The 23,921-nt window shown below is 35.7% G+C and overlaps 2 protein-coding genes across 2 annotated transcripts; both read right to left on the reverse strand.

Annotated features, from left to right (window-relative positions):
- Nucleotides 1–6,086: 6,086 nt before the first annotated feature.
- On the reverse strand, nucleotides 6,087–8,651 carry LOC112703414 (photosystem II 10 kDa polypeptide, chloroplastic). The gene is made up of 5 exons (XM_025754848.2): nucleotides 8,150–8,651; nucleotides 7,990–8,048; nucleotides 7,364–7,419; nucleotides 7,199–7,251; nucleotides 6,087–6,350 (listed from the first exon to the last, which is right to left on the reverse strand). The coding sequence occupies exons 1-5, from the start codon at nucleotides 8,304–8,306 to the stop codon at nucleotides 6,256–6,258; spliced, it is 420 nt and encodes a 139-aa protein (XP_025610633.1). The 5' UTR covers nucleotides 8,307–8,651; the 3' UTR covers nucleotides 6,087–6,255.
- Nucleotides 8,652–9,553: 902 nt separating this feature from the next.
- LOC112703415 (uncharacterized) lies at nucleotides 9,554–14,272 on the reverse strand. Its single transcript, XM_025754850.3, has 9 exons — nucleotides 14,044–14,272; nucleotides 13,755–13,854; nucleotides 13,201–13,384; nucleotides 12,755–12,827; nucleotides 12,486–12,665; nucleotides 11,084–11,181; nucleotides 10,536–10,624; nucleotides 10,269–10,442; nucleotides 9,554–9,930 (listed from the first exon to the last, which is right to left on the reverse strand). Exons 1-9 carry the CDS (start codon nucleotides 14,084–14,086, stop codon nucleotides 9,759–9,761), a joined length of 1,113 nt encoding a protein of 370 aa, XP_025610635.1. The 5' UTR covers nucleotides 14,087–14,272; the 3' UTR covers nucleotides 9,554–9,758.
- Between the last annotated feature and the right edge of the window lie 9,649 nt (nucleotides 14,273–23,921).

Consider the following 23,921-nt stretch of genomic DNA (forward strand, 5'->3'; position numbering starts at 1 on the left):
AACCATGTCAATAAGTTCCTGAGCTTCTGCAGGCGTTTTCTTTAGGTGAATGGATCCACCTGCAGAGTGGTCCAATGACATCTTGGAAAACTCAGATAGACCATAATAGAATATATCTAATATGGTCCACTCTGAAAACATGTCAGAATGACACTTTTTGGTCATCTGCTTGTATCTTTTCCAAGCTTCATAGAGGGATTCACCATCTTTTTGCTTGAAGGTCTGAACATCCACTCTAAGCTTGCTCAGCTTTTGAGGAGGAAAGAATTTATCAAAGAAGGCCGTGACCAGCTTATCCCAGGAGTCCAGGCTATCTTTAGGTTGTGAGTCCAACCATGTTTTAGCTTTGTCTCTTACAGCAAAAGGGAAAAGCATGAGCCTGTAGACTTCAGGATCTACTCTATTCGTCTTAACAGTCTCACAAATCTGCAAGAACTCAGTTAAAAATTGGTAAGGATATTCAGATGGAAGTCCATGAAACTTGCAGTTCTGTTGCATTAGAGCAACTAATTGAGGTTTTAGCTCAGAATTGTTTGCTCCAATGGCAGGAATTGAGATGCTTCTTCCATCAAATTTGGACGTGGGTTTAGTAAAATCACCAAGCATCCTCTTTGCATTATTGTTGTTGGGTTCGGCTGCCATCTCCTTCTCTTGTTCGAAAATTTCAGAAAGGTTGCCCCTGGATTGTTGTAATTTAGCTTCTCTTAGTTTCCTCTTCAGAGTCCTTTCAGGTTCCGAATCAGCTTCAACAAGAGTGCCTTTTTCCTTGTTCCTGCTCATATGAAAGAGAGGAGAACAGAAAAAAAGAAGAGGAATCCTCTATGTCACAGTAAAGAGGTTCCTTATTATTAGTAGAAGAAAAAGGGAATAAAGAAAGGAGAATCCAAACACAAGGGTAAGGATAGGGGCAGTGATTTGAGATGAAGAGAGGTGAAGAGAAGTGTTAGTAAATAAATAAATAAATAGAAGAAGAGGAGAGGGAAAGAATTTCGAAAATTAATTTTGAAAAAGAGTTAAATGATTTTCGAAAATTAAAGATGAGATAAAATTAAAATTAAAATTTGAAACAATTAATTAATTAAGAAGATTTCGAAAAAGAGGGAAGTGATTTTCGAAATTTAGAGAGGGAAAAGTAGTTAGGTGGTTTTGAAAAAGATAAAAAACAAACAAAAAGTCAAATAGTTAGTTGAAAAAGATATTAAAATCAAATTTGAAAAGATAAGAAGATAAGAAGTTAGATAAGATATTTTGAAATCAAATTTTTGAAAAAGATAAAATTTTAGAAAAAGATATGATAAAAAGATATGATTAAAATGATATGGTTGAAAAACATTTAATTTTTAAAATTAAATTTGATTACTTGACTAACAAGAAACTAAAAGATATGATTCTAGAATTTAAAGATTGAACTTAGAAAAGTAACAACTTCAAATTTTTGAATCAATCACATTAATTGTTGGTAAAGTTTTCAAAATTTTGAAATAAAGATAAGAAAAATATTTTGAAAATAAATTTTTAAAAAATTTTGAAAATTAAAAAAATTGAAAAAGATTTGATTTTTGAAAAGGATTTTGAAAAGATAAGATTTTTAAATTTGAAAATTTGACTTGACTTGTAAGAAACAACTAATTTTAAAAATTTTTGACTAAGTCAACTCAAATTTTCGAAAATTTTGAGAAAATTAAGGAAAATATATTTGTTTATTTTTTAATTTTTAATTACGAGAGAAAAAAACACAAATATGACCCAAAACATGAAAATTTTGGATCAAAACATATGATGCATGCAAGAACACTATGAATGTCAAGATGAACACCAAGAACACTTTGAAGATCATGATGAACATCAAGAACATATTTTTGAAAAATTTTTTATGCAAAGAAAACATGCAAGACACCAAACTTAGAAATCTTTAATGTTTAAACACTATGAATGAAAAAATGCATATGAAAAACAATAAAAGACACAAAACAAGAAAGCATCAAGATCACAAGAAGACTTACCAAAAACAACTTGAAGATCATGAAGAACACTATGAATGCATGAATTTTCAAAAAATGCAAGAATTTTTAAATCATGCAATTGACACCAAACTTTCATTGATAACCTTCAAAAGGATGAAGACCCTGCCACTGATGTTGAAGAGGAAGCTGGTTCGGAGGAAAATGGTTCTGATGCCTAGAATTTGTCTCATGAAAACTGCTGCTGCTGCTCTCTTTTTGTCTCATGAATTCTGTTTCTTTTGCTACTGTTGAACTATTTTTTATCTTGGATGACTGTAATAACTCTAAATATTGCTGCACTTTTGGTAGTTTAGTTAGTACTTTGAACTGTGCTCTAACTCTTTCCTGCAGGATTTAAGGGGGTATTTTTGTTGATCTTGCTTATTATCCGTCCTTGATGACAAAACGGGGAGTAATAGCAATAGGATAGGGTGACTGGTGAATTTTATTGGTATTACTGCAGCTACTATTATTGTTTTGTGTCTTTTGTTTGACTGCTGCATTAGAACTTGCTTTCATATGTTGATAAATTGCCCTAAATTAAACTTGATGCTTATATTCTGCTGCTGATATGATATGTTCAGTGTTGGGCTGATTTTGTGGTTGTTTGTTTAAACTCTCATAGTCAAGATGAATGTGTGTAGCTCCTTATTATGTCTTATATAAGTATAATGCAAAATAGGAACAAAGAGGAAAGCCTAAATCCAGGGGGAGCTACTCTTGAAAAGGAAAGGGGGAGCAACACAAAAGCAAGTAACATCAATCAAAGGAAAGTTTTCTAACTTTGCTAAAAATAAATTCCATTGGTTATTGCTTAAATATGTTTGTCATCAAGGGGGAGATTGTTGAGTTAAGAAATTAACTGAATTAATTAGTGGTGGCAAACATTATTTTTGGACAAAATAAATAATTAGTGTAGAGTGTTAATAATTATATGTTGCTAATTATTTATTAAATATTGCAGGCCAAAACTTAGTCTAGCAGCCCAAATTGGAATGAAAATAAAACATCAAGGCTGGTGGGCTGGTTTATCAAGCGAAGCCCACAAGAAACAAAGTCAAAGAAATCAAACGGGTTGCCTAATGGATATCCGATCCAAGCCCGATCTGAATTCAGCAATTCCCTCCAACATGCTTCCAAAGCAACGTTCCTTGTTTCTCTGTCCATGTCAAATCACAAAATCTTAGAAAAGTGAGCAAGAGAAAGAGAGAGCTTCTTCCCTAAGCTAATTACCAAAGAAGCAAGAAAGAGAGAGATTAAGCTTGAAAGGCAGATGTCAAATCAGCAAGTTCAAACCAAATCAAGCTTGGGTTAAAGGTAACCCATTTCCTTTTACATGCATCACACTTCTCTTCATCTTCAACTCTCTGCCACTCTATTTTGGGTTATATGGAAAAGAGAATTTTTGTTTTTTACTGCTGTGTATCTACGGTCACAAGTGATACTTGGGAACCAAGTTGTGGTTCAATGGTCAAGATCTGAGCTTACCATTGAAGAAATCTTTTTCTGCTGATAATGTGGCTTTCGGTCAAGATAGAGAAGTCAGAAGCAAAGTTCCTATTTTGAGGATAAATGAGAAAAAGTGAATGGCTGGGTTGGTGAAGCTTAAGGCTCAAGAAGTTAACCTAGGAAGAGCAACCAAGCAACATGCAAGGAGATAAAAGAAGCTTTCTGTTCATTCAGAAGCTAAGGAGAGAAAACCAGAGCTTTGTGAGTTGTGTTCTGTAAAGAAGTTCCTCTACTTGGATAATGCTTTCTTTCAAAGAAGCATTCGGCCAATATTGAAGAACTAAATCAGAGGCTTGCAAATCTGGTTTATCACATAGCAAAGAGGCTGTTGATGAAGTCAATCTCCTTCATGTTTTACAGATTGTGATGTACTTTTCTATATTTATCTTTCTGTAATTTCTTGAGAGAAAAGGCATAGTGAGAGAGCTCAAGTAAAAGCCATGAGTGGAAAAAGGCTGAGTGATACACTTGAGAGAAAAGTCTAGAGTTATTTCAGATTTCTTTAGGTTGATTAAGTATCTTGTATCTTGTACCTGTTAGGTATCCCTTTCTTAGTTTGGTTAGCACTAAGAGTGAAGAGTTAGGTATTAGAATAGCCAATGTCAAGTTAGGTTAGAACTTGAGTGTGAAAGGATTGGGTCAAATCCTATGGAATTGGTATATGTAATACTTTTAACTATAGTGAAAATTCCTCCATTGTTGTGGAGGAGACTGGACGTAAGTTGCATAGCACAAGGCAACCGAACCAGGATACATGCTGGTGTTAACTTTTCTCTTCTCTACTGTGTTCTGTTTTCTGATATTCATGAGACAAAAATAAATTGTCTCATAAATTTCCGTTGCTGAGTACAAACAGAATCAGAATTGAAAGTTTGTTTTAAAAGGGTCATAACTGCAACTCAAAAGGAAGGCATAGATTCAACCCTCCCTTCTCTAAGCCTACCACAACCTTCACAACTCCAATCCTCAACTATATCCTTAAAGTATTAGCACCCTATTATAATAATTCTAAACTCCGTAATCCAAAAACCTTCTGATCTGCCTGACTAAGACCTGCAAGATAATCAAACCACAATCCTCGTGGGATCGACCTTGACTCGCTCAGGTATTACTTGGACGACCATGTACACTTACTGGTACAGTTGTACAAAAGTGTGGGGATTCGTGCACCAGTCATCAACTTAATCAAATTGTCCAAGCATCTCATCCATCAATGTCAATTAACAACCTCGTTGTTTCCGGCTAGTGCTAACGACAACACACTTGATTTATCCTGACTGCACTAAATCCTGCCTGTGTCCTTGACAAACCCTTTACGACATCCATGGCAACTCTTTTCCACTTCTAGTGAAAAATTTTGAGAGGTTGTGGCCTTCTTGATGGTCTTTGATGTTCTATCTTCACCTTCTAGTTACATCAGACTTTTGACGCAATCGATGCTGCACCATCTTCATCTCAGATCACCAGAACACTTTCTTTAAATTGTGATACATCTTCATGGTTCTAGAATGAATAGAGAATCCGCTCCTATGGGACCTTCTAATAACTCTTGCCTCTAAATACTTTCTCCATCCTCAGTAACCTCTCCTTGCTTTTCCTTCCTAATCGACTTTGAGATTCTTTAGAGTCCTTGATCACCCCGTGTGTCCACTCATTTTGGAGTTTGAGGAAGTAACACTGTCTTTTGATTATTATACTTTTTCAAGGTTCTTCCACATATCTGCAGGATCTTTTAGTGTGAGATATTCATTTTTCAATCTTTCGTCAAAATGACAACGAAGGAAGATCATGGCTTTGGCTTTATCCTTCTGGGATATTTTATATTCATCCTTAATGGTATCTCCAAGATTCATTGAATCAAGATGAATTTCGGTATCTAATATCCATGATAAGTAGTTGTTTCCAAATATATCAAAAGTATTAAATTCAAGATGAGAAAGCTTTGATATAATAAAAATTTATTACCTAAGTCTTCCTAAATTTTTATCAGAGTCTCGTGCTGATAACTTGTAAAATAAATAAGATAAAATAAATATAAAAAAAAGTATAAATAAAAAATTTTAATATTAATATTCACTAATATTATTATCTCAATATAACACAGATAATTCATATATTACTTGATAATTCACTTTCATTTGTTGGAATATATAAATATATAAAGAGAAGTACTTTTATTAGTCCTATGCGTGTATGTCTCTCACTATACCTCCTATTTATACACGTGTAAGGTTAACTTTTTCAAGTTTAAAAAAATTGCACAGTTCTTCATTAAATGTTTGAATCGCCCAAATAATTTTGATTGGAGGAATGTTTGATAGTTATCTATATTACAACAGATAGTAGGATTATTGTATTCAGTGTGAAGAGATTGCCTTTTAATTTGAACTTCGAATGTGTTTTTGTTATTAGATCATCTGTGCTTTTATCTTTGACTTAAGAATTCAGAATATGTAGATTGTAGGTTGTAGCTGCATTTTTTATTTCGGCAACTCCAAGAGAAAATAGACAGCAATGCAACATGTTTTACCGTTACATGAAATGTATGTTATTTTCAATAACAAAATTGGAGACTTGCGTAAGAGGTCTTAGATTAAAAGAGGAACAAGGAGCAGTAACCTTTTTAATACACACAACATACATACATCTCTAAACTGAAGGAAATTAAACCATAATATCCACGAAGTACTTGAACAATTATATCCCTTCAATCTTAGTTACATGTAATTGTATAACACTTGGTCTATTGTGACAAAGCACTTGTGTTGTAGACAAGAAGTGCACCACCAGCAAGAAGGCCAACAAGAGTCACAGCCCAGATAGCCAAGCCAGTCGTACCTACAATTTATACACCCACAAATTAATTAAGATCCCAAAAAGATATATGTTTTGAGATTGGCAAAAGCTTACCTTAGTTTTTTTCTATTAAGTGATTCATTATGCGTCAAAGACTAAGTGAACTTTCGTCAATTTTAAAGACATAATAGGTACAATTGAGATTTCGATGACTATTTTAGTGCAAAGGCCCAATGAGAGGACCAATTTGGGACTTAATTAGAGTGCATGAAAATGAAACCCTTTTTTCTCTCTATTTTATATGCAAATGTCTTCTTGGATTATTTAACAGAGGTGAGTCCACCATGACCAATTTACCGACACGGACACGACACTACATGGACACGCTAACATGCAAATTTTAAAAATTTATAAGACACGAAATATAAAATATTTTTTAAATAAATTATAATGATATTTTGATATTTTATTGATATTAAAACATAAAATAATTTTTTAATTTTTATGTCTTATTTTAATTATATAAAATATTTAAAATATTTTTTGTTTTAGTAAATAATAATATATACTCTTTTTAAATTTATTTCAAAAATACATGCTAAAAATAAGGTTGGACAGACTGACACGTGATGGTATTTAAGTATGTTCAAGTGTGTTTGGAAATTTTTTTTTATTTTTTATTAAGACACGGTTCGACATAGCAGACATGTGTGTCGAATGAATTCGATGAGTGTCGTGTCTGAAATGTGTCCGACACACAGAAACGATAACTCAGCGAAGTGTCCATGCTTTGTAGAGTCCAAACTAAATGAAGCTTGTTAGAGAGATATATGAGCAAATTGAACTCTACTATGTGCTCAATACAATTTTCAGGCATTAAATTTCCTTACCGCCAGTGTAGACATCACCAGTGGGAGACCAATCCTTTGTATCGTAGATAGGACTGTACAACAATCGATATAAACAAATATGAAATTAGTGAAAATTTTCATTATTAATTCGATTAACACATAATAAAGCCACCTGAAATTATTATTCTAAAAGATATTGTGTACCTGTAACCATCGACATTAGCACCGTACTTGTCCACAAACTGGTACACACCCTTTCCCTGAATTGAAGTTCAATAGTTAGAAGGTTGAATCAAATTTTTAAATCAAAATTATAATTAGTAAATCAATTCAAATATCTCAACAAGGGCACCCTCTCAAGTAATCAAGCAATATCCATGTCTGATTAATTATACACACGAAAAATTAAGATTAAAATTAGAAAAGAATAAACAGCCATTTCTAACCATCAAAATTCTAAATGCTAGCAATTCTAACTACCCATCAAAGATTGGGTTCGCTCGTAAAATTATCCAGGATCGGTAGTTTGTTGGATAATTTTGTCGAACATTTTGGATAGTTTTGCCATATTAATTTAACCTTGATGAGTATCTAAGTTGATTTACATTGTTTTACGGTTAGAAGTTAGAAACTATGTGCAGTTCAAATTTTTCACAGTTAAAAACGATAGTTTACACAATTAATAGACATATCAATGTCCATTTGCTGAAGTTAGTTACATTAAAAATAATAATAGAATCCATGACTAAATTATCAGTGATCTATCACTATGTTTTAGTTAAGAGTAAGAAGCTGAAGTTGAAGAAAATAAAAAAGCAAATAAAACAAACCTTTCCTTTCCTGCCAGATGCATCAAGTCCATCCCTCAAGTTCATGCCTCCATTAATTCCTACAATCATTCACAACAAAAATAAGCAAAAAGAATAAAAATAAAAAAATAAAGGCCTCTTTGATGTCTATTTAACAAAAGTGGTTATTATTATTGCTAACCATAAGGCTTATCAGTCTTGATTTTCTTTCCACCACTGGCCACGACTTTGAAGGAAGAGGGTGCCCTTGAAAGGGATGGGATCCCTCTAACTGAGGACCTCTCAGCAGTGAAAGGTGCAGGTTTTAAGCTCACTGAAGCCATCACTGATGATGCCATTGCTCTGTACTTTTCTGCTTCTCTTCTTGTGCTTCTAAAACTGCTTCAATTGGTGGTGTAGGGGGCAACAAAAACAAGGTTCTATGTATGATGATATTATTAGGAGTGAAAAGAGGTTGGTGATTGGTGCTGTGACACGTGGCAGAATATATGTGGCAGAGTGGAGGATATGGTGCTGCAAAACATTATCTAAATGGATGAAATTTTCACCTGTTGTTTCAGGGACATACATACAAAATCTTGATGCAAGACACATGGATATTCCTTCCTTTTATGAAATTATTAGGAAACGTAAAATAGGAAAAGAAAAAGGAATAAATAATCGAATGGAAAATATGATAAAATAACTCTAGCCCTTTCAATATTGACGACAAATATATTATATTATATTATATTATATTATATTATATTATATAAGCTTTCTCTTTTTCTTCATTTATTTATTTGATTCTCAAATTAAACTGGACATAGCTCTAAAATATTTTCAAGACTATTCAGAATTTGGAATATTCGTAAAGAGTTCGGAATATTAGTAAAAAATAACAATTTTCTTCTCCGAACCATGAAAACAGCTGATTATTAAGTTAGGTTACATAAATTATACCACTTTTTAATTTGAATATGGAAGCAAAAGTGGTGTTAAACTCGGATATAGGGAATACAGGTGCTTCACAGTCATGTGGTGTCAATGGAACAGAACTCGGACCATATGAGTTCTCCGTTAGTAAACGGACGGTCCGAATTGTGTTTGATATTCCATTTCATAAAAAAATTGACAACAACAAACAATTCGAAGGGTCCGTTTTCTAGCTTCTGAAATTCATATTTGCCTAACTACAAGTCGGACCATACGATTTTTAAGCAAAATTTTAAAATCAAACAACTCGCATGGTCCGATTTAATTTTTTCAACTTTTTAAACATAAATCGGAGAGTCTGATTTGTGTACTCCCACAATTTTAAAAAACACCAAAAATTACCATATTAAATATATCACTCATTTTGCTTCTATATCAAAATTTTTTAGCCAAATTATACTCTTTAGTGTAGCTCTTTCCCAGATCCTACATTAACGCAGGATACTTGTGCGGCAGGCTGCTTTTTTTCTTCTCCCGAGCATAAACAAGTTTCAAGCTTTAACATTTATTTTCTATAAATTTCTACAAATTATTATATTGCACAATCATGTGTGATTAGCAATATTATTAGCCAAAATGGGTGATGGTTATTTAGTTATGATGCAATGGCTTAAAAATAAATGCTATTCTTATTGCAAATTGTTCTATCTGAGTTCCTTATTCCCCTATAAATATCATAGCAAGGGGAAAGGATAAGATAGCTTTGTTCAAACCTAGATAGTGATAGTAGATAGCATATTTTCACCTTTTCTACCTTTGATCAGACAAATTAAGAAATGAACAACCAAAAGAAAGGCATGGTGTTGTTTGAGCAACTATAAACAACTTGCACTATCTTTAAGCCTTAATGCAGCTGCCAAGCCACTCTCTATGGCACCTTCAACATTGGGACTAACACAAAAGTCTCCACAGATTACTACTCTCTTGTTTCTGTCCCATAGACATTTTTCCTCTGGGGCAACTCTAGCACCTGGAAATGCACTTCCCCTACAAAAACAAACAACATTTCAAGTTACCTTTCATCTTTAACAACACATATTCAGCGCTGCCGTAGTCATTTTATATTCTTCTTAAACCATAACAGGCGACTCGACTTAACAACAAGCAAAGACTGTTTACGATCAAAATTTGTAACAAGATAAAGGTTTGCTAACTGGTATCATATAAACATCAACCAGAGGTAAAGTCAAATGATGATACTCTATAATCTGACAAAATAAATGCATAATAGGTACAGCTTTCAGAGTCAATTTCCACTGTCCATCTTAGTGCAACCTGAAATATATAGTAATGCTACCTAAACATATACATATATAGTTACTTACCATCTATGTGCTCTCTTAAAAAAGGGTTCAGGTATGTGAATTCCAGTACTCTGGAATTCTTGGAGAAGTTGTTCGGCTACTTTATTCAGTGTCGCATCTGAGGGCTTCTTCATTCCAGTTTGAGAAATTATACCCTCAGCATATTCTGCTGTTGAATGAAGAACCCATCTTTCACTATAAAGAAGCCAACAAGAAATTAAATAGCAATAAAAGGAATCTGAACTTAGAAAATCCTCTCACAACGTGCCAACAGCATCGATCACATACCTCGTGGTCTCACGGTTTGGCTTGCAGCTATCACAATACGCCCAGCTTAAGACCTTAGAATTTTCGAAAGAGACGCCTTTGAATGGTATCTGAATCATAAGTAACATTGTGATGAATCAAGATCCTTATAGTTCCACATCATGGATAAAATGATCTTGGAAGGAAAGTTAAAACATTAGATATAACAAAGCCTTTAAGTCAACTTGATTATGCCTAATATCTTCCCGCATGAAATTTTATTTAGAAAAGCCATCTCAACTTGTTTATCTTGGCAATATCGTTCTCATGTTCTACTATTTTTTGTATAAAACAACTCCCATGTCACTTTTCATTTTTTTGATATAGTAGATATCAAGCTACATTAATTTTTTCCCTAGGAAAAGAGAACCAGATACTACTGTACTAGACTACACATAAAAAGGAAACATAAATTGTGTTTCCAAAACAAAAGTGTGACTAATGAAATAGGTCCAACTCATGTCAAATTCATGAATAATCAAACTTTAACAATTCATTGACAGTTTGGGAAGCATATAGCTATATCTTACTGATGACAGAGGCTCTGCAAATGCCAGCATCACAGCAAAACATGGCTGAACAGGAAGATTCTGCAATTTTGCCGACAACTCTGGCACCAAACTGAAATCTGCAACCACACAAATGTCAAGAAAACTGTTGATTAGCCAGTAAGCAAATGGACGAAAAATTGTTGATTTCACACATGGCATACAAACAGCTTTTTTCTGTTTTCATTATATGAATGTGTGTCTCTGTTATTGTCTTAATACCAATGTGATTATCATAAGGATGCCTATTAGGAGTAGGTGAAACACCAGGATACTGTAACAAACCCAATTAGGTCAGTGAGCTCAGGAGAGAATGAAATAGAAGCTTCTAAGAATCAGGAAGGGAAGATTCCTCCCTTGCCTTTTCACTACAGCAGAAAGAATAGGAAAAATGCAACTGGGAATATTTTTCTAACTAACTTGCCACATGGGCAAGGGGGTGAGGGAAGCATGAGGGAGGAGAGTATTTGAATAACAGACTTAGAAAGAGAGGGACAGATTTGGAGTGAGGATTGGAATACGAGTAGGAGAAAGGCTGGCTCTCTAATCACAGCCCAGCGTCATCTCTGTGTACTTCTGCATTTCATAGTTTCAATAAAGTACTGGGGTGAGATCACCTTGATCAATCTCTCTGTTTCTATTTGTGTGTGTGTGTTCTGTTCCGTGCAGGTACCAGTTCTTACAGATACATTTCCAGATTGATTTCAATATTGTGTTGAATCTGCGTAGTTGACAATTTGATCTCTTCCCAAATTTAACTTATGTTAATTAAGGAGAACCACCAATTTGATCCTCAAAAGATCACTGGTGACAAATTATATTCTCTCGAGCACCCCAACGATCAATGAGCTAACAAATTAGTCCTTAAAAAATCAACAAACTGACAAGTGACAAATTAGTTCCCAAAATATCTTTTGTCAACACTATTTTAGTGCATTAGCAACAACACAGACAAATAAAGACCGTCTAGTGACTAATTCGTTGGCATTTGATCTATCAGGAACCAAATCATTCGTCCTCCCTGTTAATTACACAAGTAAATTTCATGTTACATGGCAGTTGAAGTAAGAGAATATTCATAATAAAAATTGTATAGAAATCAGGTGAGTTTCGATACTTCCCCTCATCAATTTCTACTTATGTTCATTCATACTGAAAATTCTGATTTAATGAAAAAGAGACAGAAAGTTCCATTCAACGCAAATGTATATTAGCATGCAACTTAAAGATATGACAATTGGCTCATACCATCTAAAATGCTCACAACTGAAGTTTTGGGAAGAAGACCTATTAAAAGAGCACAATATTGTCCCCACAAAGGATAATGAATCATGAATCACTTGAACATGGAAGAATAAAGTGAGATGAAAGAAAGGCATCATACCAAGTGGTGGCGGCTGTCCTGTGACTTCTGTGACTCTAGAAGAGACTATATTCTTGTCTGATGCAACGAGCCCCTTAAACTGACCAAGATTTTGTCCGTCCACACCCGTCAATGACCACAATTTCTCATCATCCAACCATTCAGCTTTTCCAATACCTACCCTGAACTTACTTTCCACACCTAATGATGAGAACATAGTAAATAAGCTCTTCACTAGGTCCACAGTGAACTGTGAACAAAAAGACTAAGTCATAAATAGAAGTAAATACCACTTTCATTGCATAATGCTTTACATATCGAGTTCATGCCTGGAACACCAACAAATCTCTTGCTGAATCCTACCTAAGAGATATTCAAGTTAGAGAAGCAATTATTCTAACAAATGATATATACACATGAATCCAATCCAAATCAATACATCACTTATAAACATGATGGAAAGATGTTAACAATGCAGAGGAAGTTACACATCATGAGCATTGACAACACTAAGGGCATGTTTGGCTGGAGGATATGAATTGAGTGAAAACTTTCATGGATGATTTCAATCATGATCATTTTCATCCAACTTCTATCCCGTAACCAAAATACCATAAACATTTATACAAAATGAAAGTATAACACGCCATAATCAATGAACAAGAAAAACTGAGACAACACCCTATCTTATATTATTATGCAAAAACAATTTAAACATGTGAAGAATAATTTCAACCTGCTGCTCTATATTGTTAAATTTACGAGTGTGGAAATCAAACGAGCCAAACTCTTCTTTCCATTCAGCTACAAGACCCTTTGACTCCCACTCTTGAACAATAGACTGCACTTCAGGCTTGCTAACCGAGAAAAACGGAGCTCCATGGTCGAAGCTCAGCTCCTTCCCATCTTCAGTTTTCTCCCTGGATTCCACAGAAACAAACAAAATTAGGATCCTCTTTCAATCACCATCAAACCAATGAAAGAATTTTCCACTAAAACTTGTTTTAAGCAACTAAAATTTTTAACTCTGGCATACTTTAAGCAAAACCAAATAGCACAACCTCATAAAAGAAAACAATAACAGGATGCAGAAGTTTTATCATAAATCAATATAAGCAATTTTCATGAATAAATAAATATATATATAGATAAAAAATTCAACAATAAAAAGATAATAGCTTCAAAATACTACTACAAATAAATAATAAACCAGTTATTACACAGAATAGGAGCCATTCAAATTTTAAAATCTATAAATTAATAATGATTAAAAAAAAAAAAAAAGAAAACCTTCTATGGGACATGCGTCCACCAGGGCCTCTAGCTGACTCAAAGAGAGTGACTGAAACTCCATTTCTGGCGAGTGTAGATGCACACACAGCTCCTGAAACTGCCAACAATCCATTTTTTGGTTATTTTATTTTAACATAATTAATCGACATTATTATTGTTTTACTTTGTAAACTTCAATATTTTAATCAACGGAAGCACTAGAAGCCAAAAAGATGAACAAATAAAGAAAGATAAAGAAATTAAAGTGAGATCAGTTAGCAATAGATAAGATGAGTAAAGTGCATACTTCCACCTCCCACCACAGCAACCTTAAAGGCGGCGGTATTCATGGTTTTGTGGTAATGAAATGTAATAGGTTCTGAGATGAATCTGAAAGGTCCAATCTATCTAATGGAGACGATAGTCATGGTTTGTGCATTGGACTGGAGAGTGGACACCTTGATCTTTCAATGGGTCATTAATTATTGAAAGTTAATGCTGTTATATTTAAATAAAATAAAAAAAAGACAAAAATACACCTAAAAGTTAACACGCCGGATATTATTACATTTGAATCTTTAATGATTCAAGCGTACGCTGGATATTATTACATTTGAATCATTTAATGATTCAAGCGTGTACATTATTTATACACTATGACAGATACATTCATCCCTTCGACAATAGGCGTGTGACTTTGTTAGTTTAAATGGATACGTGAAGGATCTTCGTTCCTTGTTGGCAACGTGACAGTGAATGAGATATTCCCTTGATGTCAACTCAGAATAAACCATTTAATTTTTTGTTTAAATTATTAAAGAAAATTAATTAGAAACCCTCCATCTCTTTTATCTTCAGAAAGAAGATGCTTTGTGTTGAAACCCTAACGGATAGGGAAGAACATGAGTTCACTCCAGGAAAATCGAGCTCGTTATCCTTAAATTGTGGCAGCATTGTTGGTGGCGGATCTTCGTTATTGAGGAACAGAAAGAAGAAGAAATTTGACTACAACAATGGCAAGTGTTTGTACAGGATTGAAGCAGTCGTACTGAAATTTGGAACAGACTGGAATCCAAATAGATTATTTCTGCGATGTCCTCTGTGAGAGGTAAGTTTTCAAATTGTGTTGCTTACTTGCTTTTTTTACTGGCTTTAGGGTTTCATCTATTTCTTTTCTTTTGTATCCCTTCCAATTATTGTGTCAAATTTTTAGAATGCTGAACATCGATTGATTATTTTGTTTGGCTGGACGAAGTTGAAGAAAAACTAAAAAATGTGAAGAAAGGCCATGGAAACAATCATACTAGAATATGATTAAACTTACAGAGGGTACAATAAAAGTGAAAGAAAATGTGTAAAAATTACAGAAGACAATTAATTAGATTAGTGGTGAAATAAAATGTATTAAGAACATGGTTATGGACATTTGTTTGGGGTTGGAATTTTGTGCATTATGGATTTTTATAATATATGCTTAGAATTGAGGATTATATGTAATCATTTTAAATTTTGCATTGAATAAATGACAAAAAAAGGTTCTTTTTCATTGTAAATTCCATATTATACTCTATGTAATAGAAATTATTGAAAAAACAAAGTAAACTAAACCTGTGTAATGCAAATTAAGGAAAAAACAAGTAATTATCAATTTTAATGGTACTGACTATGACTCATAACCAAGCAATTCATTGTCATTGTAATCACTAATAATATCCAAGAATATATTTAGAAGTCTTTCCTTCATTATAATAACAAAATAGTCATAGTAGTAATATTAATCACTGAGTTTCCAAACAAGGCTGAAATACCTAATTAAGATGCAAAGTCATTTCTATATTACATATCACATAGTATCAGAAACCAAAAACACTCAAGGGGACGTGTGTAATATTTCTCAACCCACCATGAAAGAAGTAAATTATATGAAAAATTCTTCTAGAAATCCCAATAATGATCCATATGCAAATACTTTTAATCAGGAGTGGAGGAATCACCCTAACTTTAGGTGGAAGGAGCAGCAGAGGACTCAACAAGGCTTCAACAACAATCAGGGTGGAACCAATCAAACTAGGTTCAACAACAGATAGTTCTAACAATCTCAGCAGCAGATGGAGATGCCTAAGCAAAGCCTCTCTGACTTAGCCACAATAGTTTCTAACCTCTCCAAGACCATTCATAGCTTTATGCAAAAGACTCGGTTCTCAATTCGGAAGTTGGAGATACAAGTAACTCAGTTGAGCAGCAGGATACCTGAGAGACCCCAACACTGTTCCAAGCAACACAGAGGTAAATCCAAAGAAAGAGTGCAAGACTCTCACTACAGACAAGGAGGTTGAACCAAAGGAGGAACATGTTGTTGAGAATTTGAAAGAGGAAGAGGCTCAAAAAGAGACTGGGTGTGCACTAACACAAGCCCCAGTAAAGATAAAGGAGCCTGAAGTACAACACTCTCTGAATATACAAAAGGAGACTAAGGATGAGCAAATTGCTAAATTCTTGGCAGTCTTCAAGAAGCTACATGTTTCTCCAAACTACTCCAAATTTCACCTAAAACCATAAAAATACAAGAAAAACTCAAAGTAGCATCCAAAGGTGATTTTTGCACTAAAATAAATTAAAAGTAAATAAAATCTAATTAAAAATAATATAAAAATAACTAGAAAAATGGTATAAGATGCTCACACATCACAACACCAAACTTAAACTGTTGCTTGTCCTCAACCAACCAAAACAATATAAGACCAAGGAAGAAAAAAATAGACAAGATTAGAGTTGTTTTTCAAGCTCAGGTCTAATTACTGAATGGGGCTGTTAACACTGTATTTCTGAATAGCTTTGGCATCTCACTATCCATTAAAGCTGAGAAATATTGGTGTCCTTCAGAACTAAAACTCGAATGATATTATTGATTCTCTTCTTTAGGCTCATGTTGATTCTTGAACACAGCTTTTATTTTCTTTTGGTACTTTGCACCTTTGAGCCTAACCGTGACTCTAAGTGTTTTGTCTTCAAGCTTAACTTGATACATAAACACCACAAGAACTTAATTGGGGGAACCTTTTAGGTTCAATTTTTTCTTTTCTTATCTCCCAGACACTGGTGCTTAGAGCCTTAGGCATACTCTATAATAGTATTGGGTCACGACTTTAAGTGTTCAGTCTCAAGGGTTACTTGACACTTTCACACCACAAGCATATGGTTAAGAAAAACCACTCGTTTGAGCTTTTAGATCAATTTTAACCCTCCTAACCATTGATGCTCAAAGCTTTGAACCTTTTCTTTTGATTTTTCTCTTTTTATTTCAATTCTTTTTTTTTGTTTCTTTTGCTTTAAGAATCAATCTTTTTCTCATTTTTTTCAGAGAATCAATAATATTTCTCTAAATTTCTGTTCTTCAAGAACCAATATACTCAACTCCAATATCAAATATGTACAGTTAATTCATACATTCAGAAAATAGAGATAAGGCCACTACATCAAAGTAATCAGAATAACTCATAATATAGCTCAAAATCTTATGCATCTTACTACTTCTTTTTCAATAGATTTTTCTTTTTAAGCTTGATGCCTGAATACATAAGACATCTTTGAAAAACTTTTCAGAAATAACTACTAAACTAGAAAGCAAAAAAAAATCCTAAAAGTGATCATGCAACTAGAATAGAAAATAGGCAATTCAATAAAATACTAGAAAAACAAAGATAAAATGAAGATAGGGAGAGTGAAACTAGACCAACTCAGTGATGGCGGCTATTGCTCCCTCCAGGGAATCCTCTGAAGTGTTTGAGCTCCTCAATGTCACACCCCTGCCTCCTCTGCTCCTCCATCATTTGATGCACAGAAACTTGTTTCTCAACAAATTTCTCTTCAGCAAGTATACTGAATTGTCATCAAGTAAAAACTCACAATAGAGTGAGGTCGAATCCCAAAGGGATTGATTGGTCAAGCAACTTTAATTGGAGGAATGTTCTAGTTGAGCTAAGCAGAAGTTGAGTTGATAATTGCAGAAAATTAAATGGCGGGAAAGCAAATGACAGAAAATGTAAATGCTGGAAATAAATGGCGGAATGTAAATTGCATAAACTAAATTGCAGAATCTTAAATGGGGATTTGGGGAGATAAATATAAAAGTAAATGGCAAAAAGTAAAGAGAATGGGTAAGATCAGTAATGGGGGATCCATTGGGCTTAGGAGATGTTGTATTCTTCGGATCAAGTTCATTTTCATCTATGCCTCAATCAATACATTCATTGATCTCCTTGGCAATCTTAAGTGATTGGATCCCAATTCCTTGGCAACCCAATCTCTCTAAGCTTGAACAATTGCCCAATTCCTTGATTTAATTGCTCATAGGAAGAGATGAAGTATGTTTACTGATTATACCACATGTATTTCTAAATCAAAGTGTTGGTAGGATTATATGTCACTATATCCATCCAAATCCCAATTTGGTCCAACATGAAAAAGTAATTCTAGCATGATCTTCTCATCCCTTTTCCAAGACTCAGAGGAGATCCAATTATGGAGAGTTTATTTTCTAAGACAACTAACCAATTGATTTAAGATCGAAAGCTTTCTAGTAAATCAAGAGAAAAGAAAGAGGAAGAAGAATGAAAACTAATTGATCCATCAAATTACAACAGAGCTCTCTAACCCAATGAAAAGAAGTTTAGTTGTTCATAGCTCTGAGAATGGAAGATGATAGAGAAGAGTGCATTCTCCCGTAAACTAGAATTTGCAGGAAAAGTAAATATATAGAATGTAGTTCCCGGTAATGCCCAGCCTCCTTTCAATTCAAAACTACCCCTATATATAATACTCTTCTGATCTTCTAGTTAGCTCCTTAAGTCTTGGATATGGGCCTTGTTCTTTAGTTGAAGTAGTTACAGTCTTCAGTGGGCTCAGCTTTGCTTGCTGGTGCACGAAATTGCAATCACACTTTGCAATCCCGCACAACTAACCAGCAAGTGCACTGGGTCGTCCAAGTAATACCTTACGTGAGTAAGGGTCGATCCCACGGAGATTGTCGGCTTGAAGCAAGCTATGGTTACCTTGTAACTCTTAGTCAGGATATCAAAGATTATCAAGATTGATTGTAAAAAGCAAAAGAACATAAAACAGGTACTTGAATTGCAGTGATGAGAATAGGTTGAGGTTTTGGAGATGCTCTGTCTTCTGAACCTCTGCTTTCCTACTGTCTTCTTCTTCAAACACGCAAGGCTCCTTCCATGGCAAGCTGTATGCAAGGGTTTCACCGTTGTCAGTGGCTACCTCCCATCCTCTCAGTGGAAATGTTCAACGCACCCTGTCACGGCACGGCTATCCATCTGTCGGTTCTCAATCAGGCCGGAATAGAATCCAGTGATTCTTTTACGTCTGTCACTAACGCCCAGCCCTCAGGAGTTTGAAGCTCGTCACAGTCATTCAATCATTGAATCCTACTCAGATACCACAGACAAGGTTTAGACCTTCCGGATTCTCTTGAATGCCGCCATCAGTTCTAGCTTATACCACGAAGATTCTGATTAAAGAATCCAAGAGATATCTACTTAATCTAAGGTAGAACGGAGGTGGTTGTCAGGCACACGTTCATAGTTGAGAATGATGATGAGTGTCACGGATCATCACATTCATCCGGTTTAAGAACAAGTAATATCTTAGAATGGAAGCAAGCATGATTGAATGGAAAACAGTAGTAATTGCATTAATCCATCAAGACACAGCAGAGCTCCTCACCCCCAACCATGGGGTTTAGAGACTCATGCCGTAGAAGGTACACAAAGAAACGTGTAAAGTGTCATGAGGTACAGATACAATGTCAAAAGATCCTATTAATAGTGAACTAGTAACCTAGGGTATACAGAAATGAGTAAATGACATAAAAATCCACTTCCGGGCCCACTTGGTGTGTGCTTGGGCTGAGCATTGAAGCATTTTCGTGTAGAGACTCTTTCTGGAGTTAAACGCCAGCTTTGGTGCCAGTTTGGGCGTTTAACTCCAATTTTTATGCCAGTTCCGGCGTTTAACGCTGGAAATTCTGAGGGTGACTTTGAACGCCGGTTTGGGCCATCAAATCTTGGGCAAAGTATGGACTATCATATATTGCTGGAAAGCCCAGGATGTCTACTTTCCAACGCCGTTGAGAGCGCGCCAATTGGGCTTCTGTAGCTCCAGAAAATCCACTTCGAGTGCAGGGAGCTCAGAATCCAACAGCATCTGCAGTCCTTTTCAGTCTCTGAATCAGATTTTTGCTCAGGTCCCTCAATTTCAGCCAGAAAATACCTAAAATCACAGAAAAACACACAAACTCATAGTAAAGTCCAGAAAAGTGAATTTTAACTAAAAACTAACAAAAATATACTAAAAACCAACTAGATCATACTAAAAACATACTAAAAACAGTGCCAAAAAGCGTACAAATTATCTGCTCATCACAACACCAAACTTAAATTGTTGCTTGTCCCCAAGCAACTGAAAATCAATTAGGATAAAAAGAAGAGAATATACTATAGACTCCAAAATATCAAGGAAACTCAGCTCCAATTAGATGAGCGGGACTAGTAGCTTTTTGCTTCCGAACAGTTTTGGCACCTCACTCTATCCTTTGAAGTTCAGAATGATTGGCATCTATAGGAACTCAAAACTCAGATAGTGTTATTAATTCTCCTAGTTAAGTATAATGATTCTTGAACATAGCTATGTCATGAGTCTTGGCTGTGGCCCAAAGCACTCTGTCATCCAGTATTACCACCGGATACATACATGCCACAGACACATACTTGGGTGAACCTTTTCAGATTATGACCCAGCTTTGCTAGAGTCCCCAATTAGAGGTGTCCAGGGTTCTTAAGCACACTCTTTTTGCCTTGGATCACAACTTTATTTCCTTCTTTTTCTTCTATTTCTTCTCCTTTTTTTCGTTTTTTTTTGTATTCACTGCTTTTTCTTGCTTCAAGAATCACTTTGATGATTTTTCAGATCCTCAATAACAGTTCTCTTTTTCCATCATTCTTTCAAGAGCCAACAATTTTAACATTCTCAAAACAACAAATTCAAAAGACATATGCACTGTTCAAGCATTCATTCGGAAAACAAAAAGTATTGTCACCACATCAAACTAATTCAACTGGTTTCAAGGATAAATTCGAAATCCTGTACTTCTTGTTCTTTTGTGATTAAAGCATTTTTCATTTAAGAGAGGTGATGGATTCATAAGACATTCATAGCTTTAAGGCATAGACACTAAGATACTAATGATCATGTAATAAGACACAAACATGGATAAACATAAGCATAAAGATTCGAAAAATAGAAAATAAAGAACAAGGAGATTAAAGAACGGGTCCACCTTAGTGATGGCGGCTTGTTCTTCCTCTTGAAGATCTTATGGAGTGCTTGAGCTCCTCAATGTCTCTTCCTTGCCTTTGTTGCTCCTCTCTCATGATTCTATGATCTTCTTTAATTTCATGGAGGAGGACGGAATGTTCTTGGTGCTCCACCCTTAGTTGTCCCATGTTGGAACTCAATTCTCCTAGGGAGGTGTTGATTTGCTCCCAATAGTTTTGTGGAGGAAAGTGCATCCCTTGAGATGAATCTCTCCATCTCCCATGGCTCGGAGGTGGAAGCTTTTGCCTTCCCCTTCCTCCTTCTAGAGGTTTATTCGGCCTTAGGTGCCATAAATGGTTATGGAGAAACAAAAAGCAACGCTTTTACCACACCAAACTTAGAAGGTTTGCTCGTCCTCGAGCAAAAGAAGAAAGAAGAGAGAGTGGTGGGGTAGGTGGGGATCCTGTGGGGTCCACAGATCCTGAGGTATCAAGGATAATTCATCCCTGCACCAAGTGGCAAGCAAAAATGCTCCTCCTGCCAATCCTGGCGTTAAACGCCGGGCTGGTGCCCATTTCTGGCGTTTAACGCCAGCTTAGTGCCCATTCCTGGCGTTTAACGCCAGTCTGGTGCCCTTTTCTGGCGTTAAACGCCCAGAATGGTGCCAGACTGGGCGTTAAACGCCCATTTGCTGCCCTTACTGGCGTTTAAACGCCAGCAAGTTTTCCTCTAGGGTGTGCTATTTTTCTTTCTGTTTTTCATTCTGTTTCTGCTTTTTCAATTGATTTTGTGACTTTCCATGATCATCAACCTATAGAAAACATAAAATAACAAAGGAAAAATAATAAATATAACATTGGGTTGCCTCCCAACAAGCGCTTCTTTAATGTCAGTAGCTTGACAGTGGGCTCTCATGGAGCCTCACAGATGTTCAGAGCAATGTTGGAACCTCCCAACACCAAACTTAGAGTTTGAATGTGGGGGTTCAACACCAAACTTAGAAGTTGGTGGTGGCCTCCCAACACCAAACTTATAGTTTGACTGTGGGGGCTCTGTTTGACTCTGTTTTGAGAGAAGCTCTTCATGCTTCCTCTCCATGGTTACAGAAGGAGAACCTTGAGTCTTATAGTTTGCACTGTCTGCAAGCCACGGAGCTTCCTGAATAGCAAACAATTGCTCATCCGGAAAGGTTTCAGAGATCTCAGTAGGATGGAGGGATGCTCCTGCTACTGGTTCTATCCTTGACAGGTGATCAGCTACTTGATTCTCTGTTCCTTTTCTGTCTCTTATTTCTATATCAAACTCTTGCAGAAGCAACACCCATCTTATGAGCCTGGGTTTTGAATCCTGCTTTGTGAGTAGATATTTAAGAGCAGCATGGTCAGTGTACACAATCACTTTTGATCCTACTAAATAAGATCTGAACTTGTCAATGGCATAAACCACTGCAAGTAACTCCTTTTCTGTGGTTGTGTAGTTCTTCTGTGCATCATTTAGAATACAGCTGCCATAATAAATGACGTGCAGAAGCTTATTATGCCTCTGTCCCAACACTGCACCAATGGCATGGTCACTGGCATCACACATTAGTTCGAATGGCAATGTCCAGTTTGGTGCAGAGATGACTGGTGCTGTGACTAGCTTGGCTTTCAGGGTCTCAAATGCTTGCAGACACTGTGTGTCAAACACAAATGGTGTGTCAGCAGCTAGCAGATTACTCAGAGGTTTGGCAATTTTTGAAAAATCCTTTATAAACCTTCTGTAGAATCCTACATGCCCCAGAAAGCTTCTGATTGCCTTAACATTGGTAGGTGGTTGTAATTTTTCAATTACTTCAACTTTATCTTGATCCACCTCTATTCCCTTGTTTGAAATTTTATGCCCAAGGACAATCCCTTCAGTCACCATAAAGTGACATTTTTCCCAGTTTAAAACTAGGTTGGTCTCTTGGCATCTTTTCAGAACAAGTGCTAGATGGTTAAGGCAGGAGCTGAATGAGTCTCCAAATACTGAAAAGTCATCCATGAAGACTTCCAGAAATTTCTCTACCATATCTGAGAAGATAGAGAGCATGCACCTCTGAAATGTTGCAGGTGCATTGCACAGACCAAAAGGCATCCTTCTGTAGGCAAATACTCCAGAAGGACATGTAAATGCTGTTTTCTCTTGGTCCTGAGGATCTACTGCAATTTGGTTGTAACCTGAGAAGCCGTCCAAAAAACAGTAGTATTCATGACCTGCTAGTCTCTCTAGCATCTGGTCTATGAATGGTAAAGGAAAATGATCCTTTCTGGTGACTGTATTGAGCCTTCTGTAGTCAATACACATGCGCCACCCTGTAACTGTTCTTGTAGGAACGAGTTCATTCTTTTCATTATGAACCACTGTCATGCCTCCCTTCTTAGGGACAACGTGGACAGGGCTCACCCAGGGGCTATCAGAAATAGGATAAATAATCCCAGCCTCTAGTAACTTAGTGACCTCTTTCTGCACCACCTCCTTCATGGCTGGATTTAGCCGCCTTTGTGGTTGAACCACTGGCTTAGCATCATCCTCCAATAGGATCTTGTGCATGCATCTTGCTGGGCTAATGCCCTTAAGATCACTTATGGACCACCCAAGAGCTGTCTTGTGTGTCCTTAGCACTTGAATTAGTGCTTCCTCTTCCTGTGGATTTAAAGCAGAGCTTATGATCACTAGAAAAGTGTCACCTTCTCCCAGAAATGCATATTTCAGGGATGGTGGTAGTGGCTTGAGCTCTGGTTTAGGAGGCTTATCTTCTTCCTGAGGAATTTTCAGAATTTCTTTTATTTCCTTTAGTTCCTCCAGATCAGGCTGAACATCTTTAAAGATGTCATC

This window comes from Arachis hypogaea, chromosome 7 (assembly GCF_003086295.3).
Source record: "Arachis hypogaea cultivar Tifrunner chromosome 7, arahy.Tifrunner.gnm2.J5K5, whole genome shotgun sequence".
In the NCBI taxonomy this organism is placed as follows: Eukaryota; Viridiplantae; Streptophyta; class Magnoliopsida; order Fabales; family Fabaceae; genus Arachis; species Arachis hypogaea.

Excerpts from the sequence above, each read along its gene's own strand:
- LOC112703415 (XM_025754850.3), bottom strand. The coding sequence starts at position 14,086 with ATGAATACCGCCGCCTTTAAGGTTGCTGTGGTGGGAGGTGGAA. Across the intron at positions 13,385-13,754 it reads GGACGCATGTCCCATAGAAG|GGAGAAAACTGAAGATGGGA; the intron begins GTTTTCTTTTTT and ends TGTGGAATCCAG. Across the intron at positions 10,443-10,535 it reads CCAAACCGTGAGACCACGAG|TGAAAGATGGGTTCTTCATT; the intron begins GTATGTGATCGA and ends GCTTCTTTATAG.
- LOC112703414 (XM_025754848.2), bottom strand. The coding sequence starts at position 8,306 with ATGGCATCATCAGTGATGGCTTCAGTGAGCTTAAAACCTGCACCTTTC. Across the intron at positions 7,420-7,989 it reads CATCTGGCAGGAAAGGAAAG|GGAAAGGGTGTGTACCAGTT; the intron begins GTTTGTTTTATT and ends ACTTCAATTCAG. Across the intron at positions 6,351-7,198 it reads TGGTGATGTCTACACTGGCG|GTACGACTGGCTTGGCTATC; the intron begins GTAAGGAAATTT and ends TATAAATTGTAG.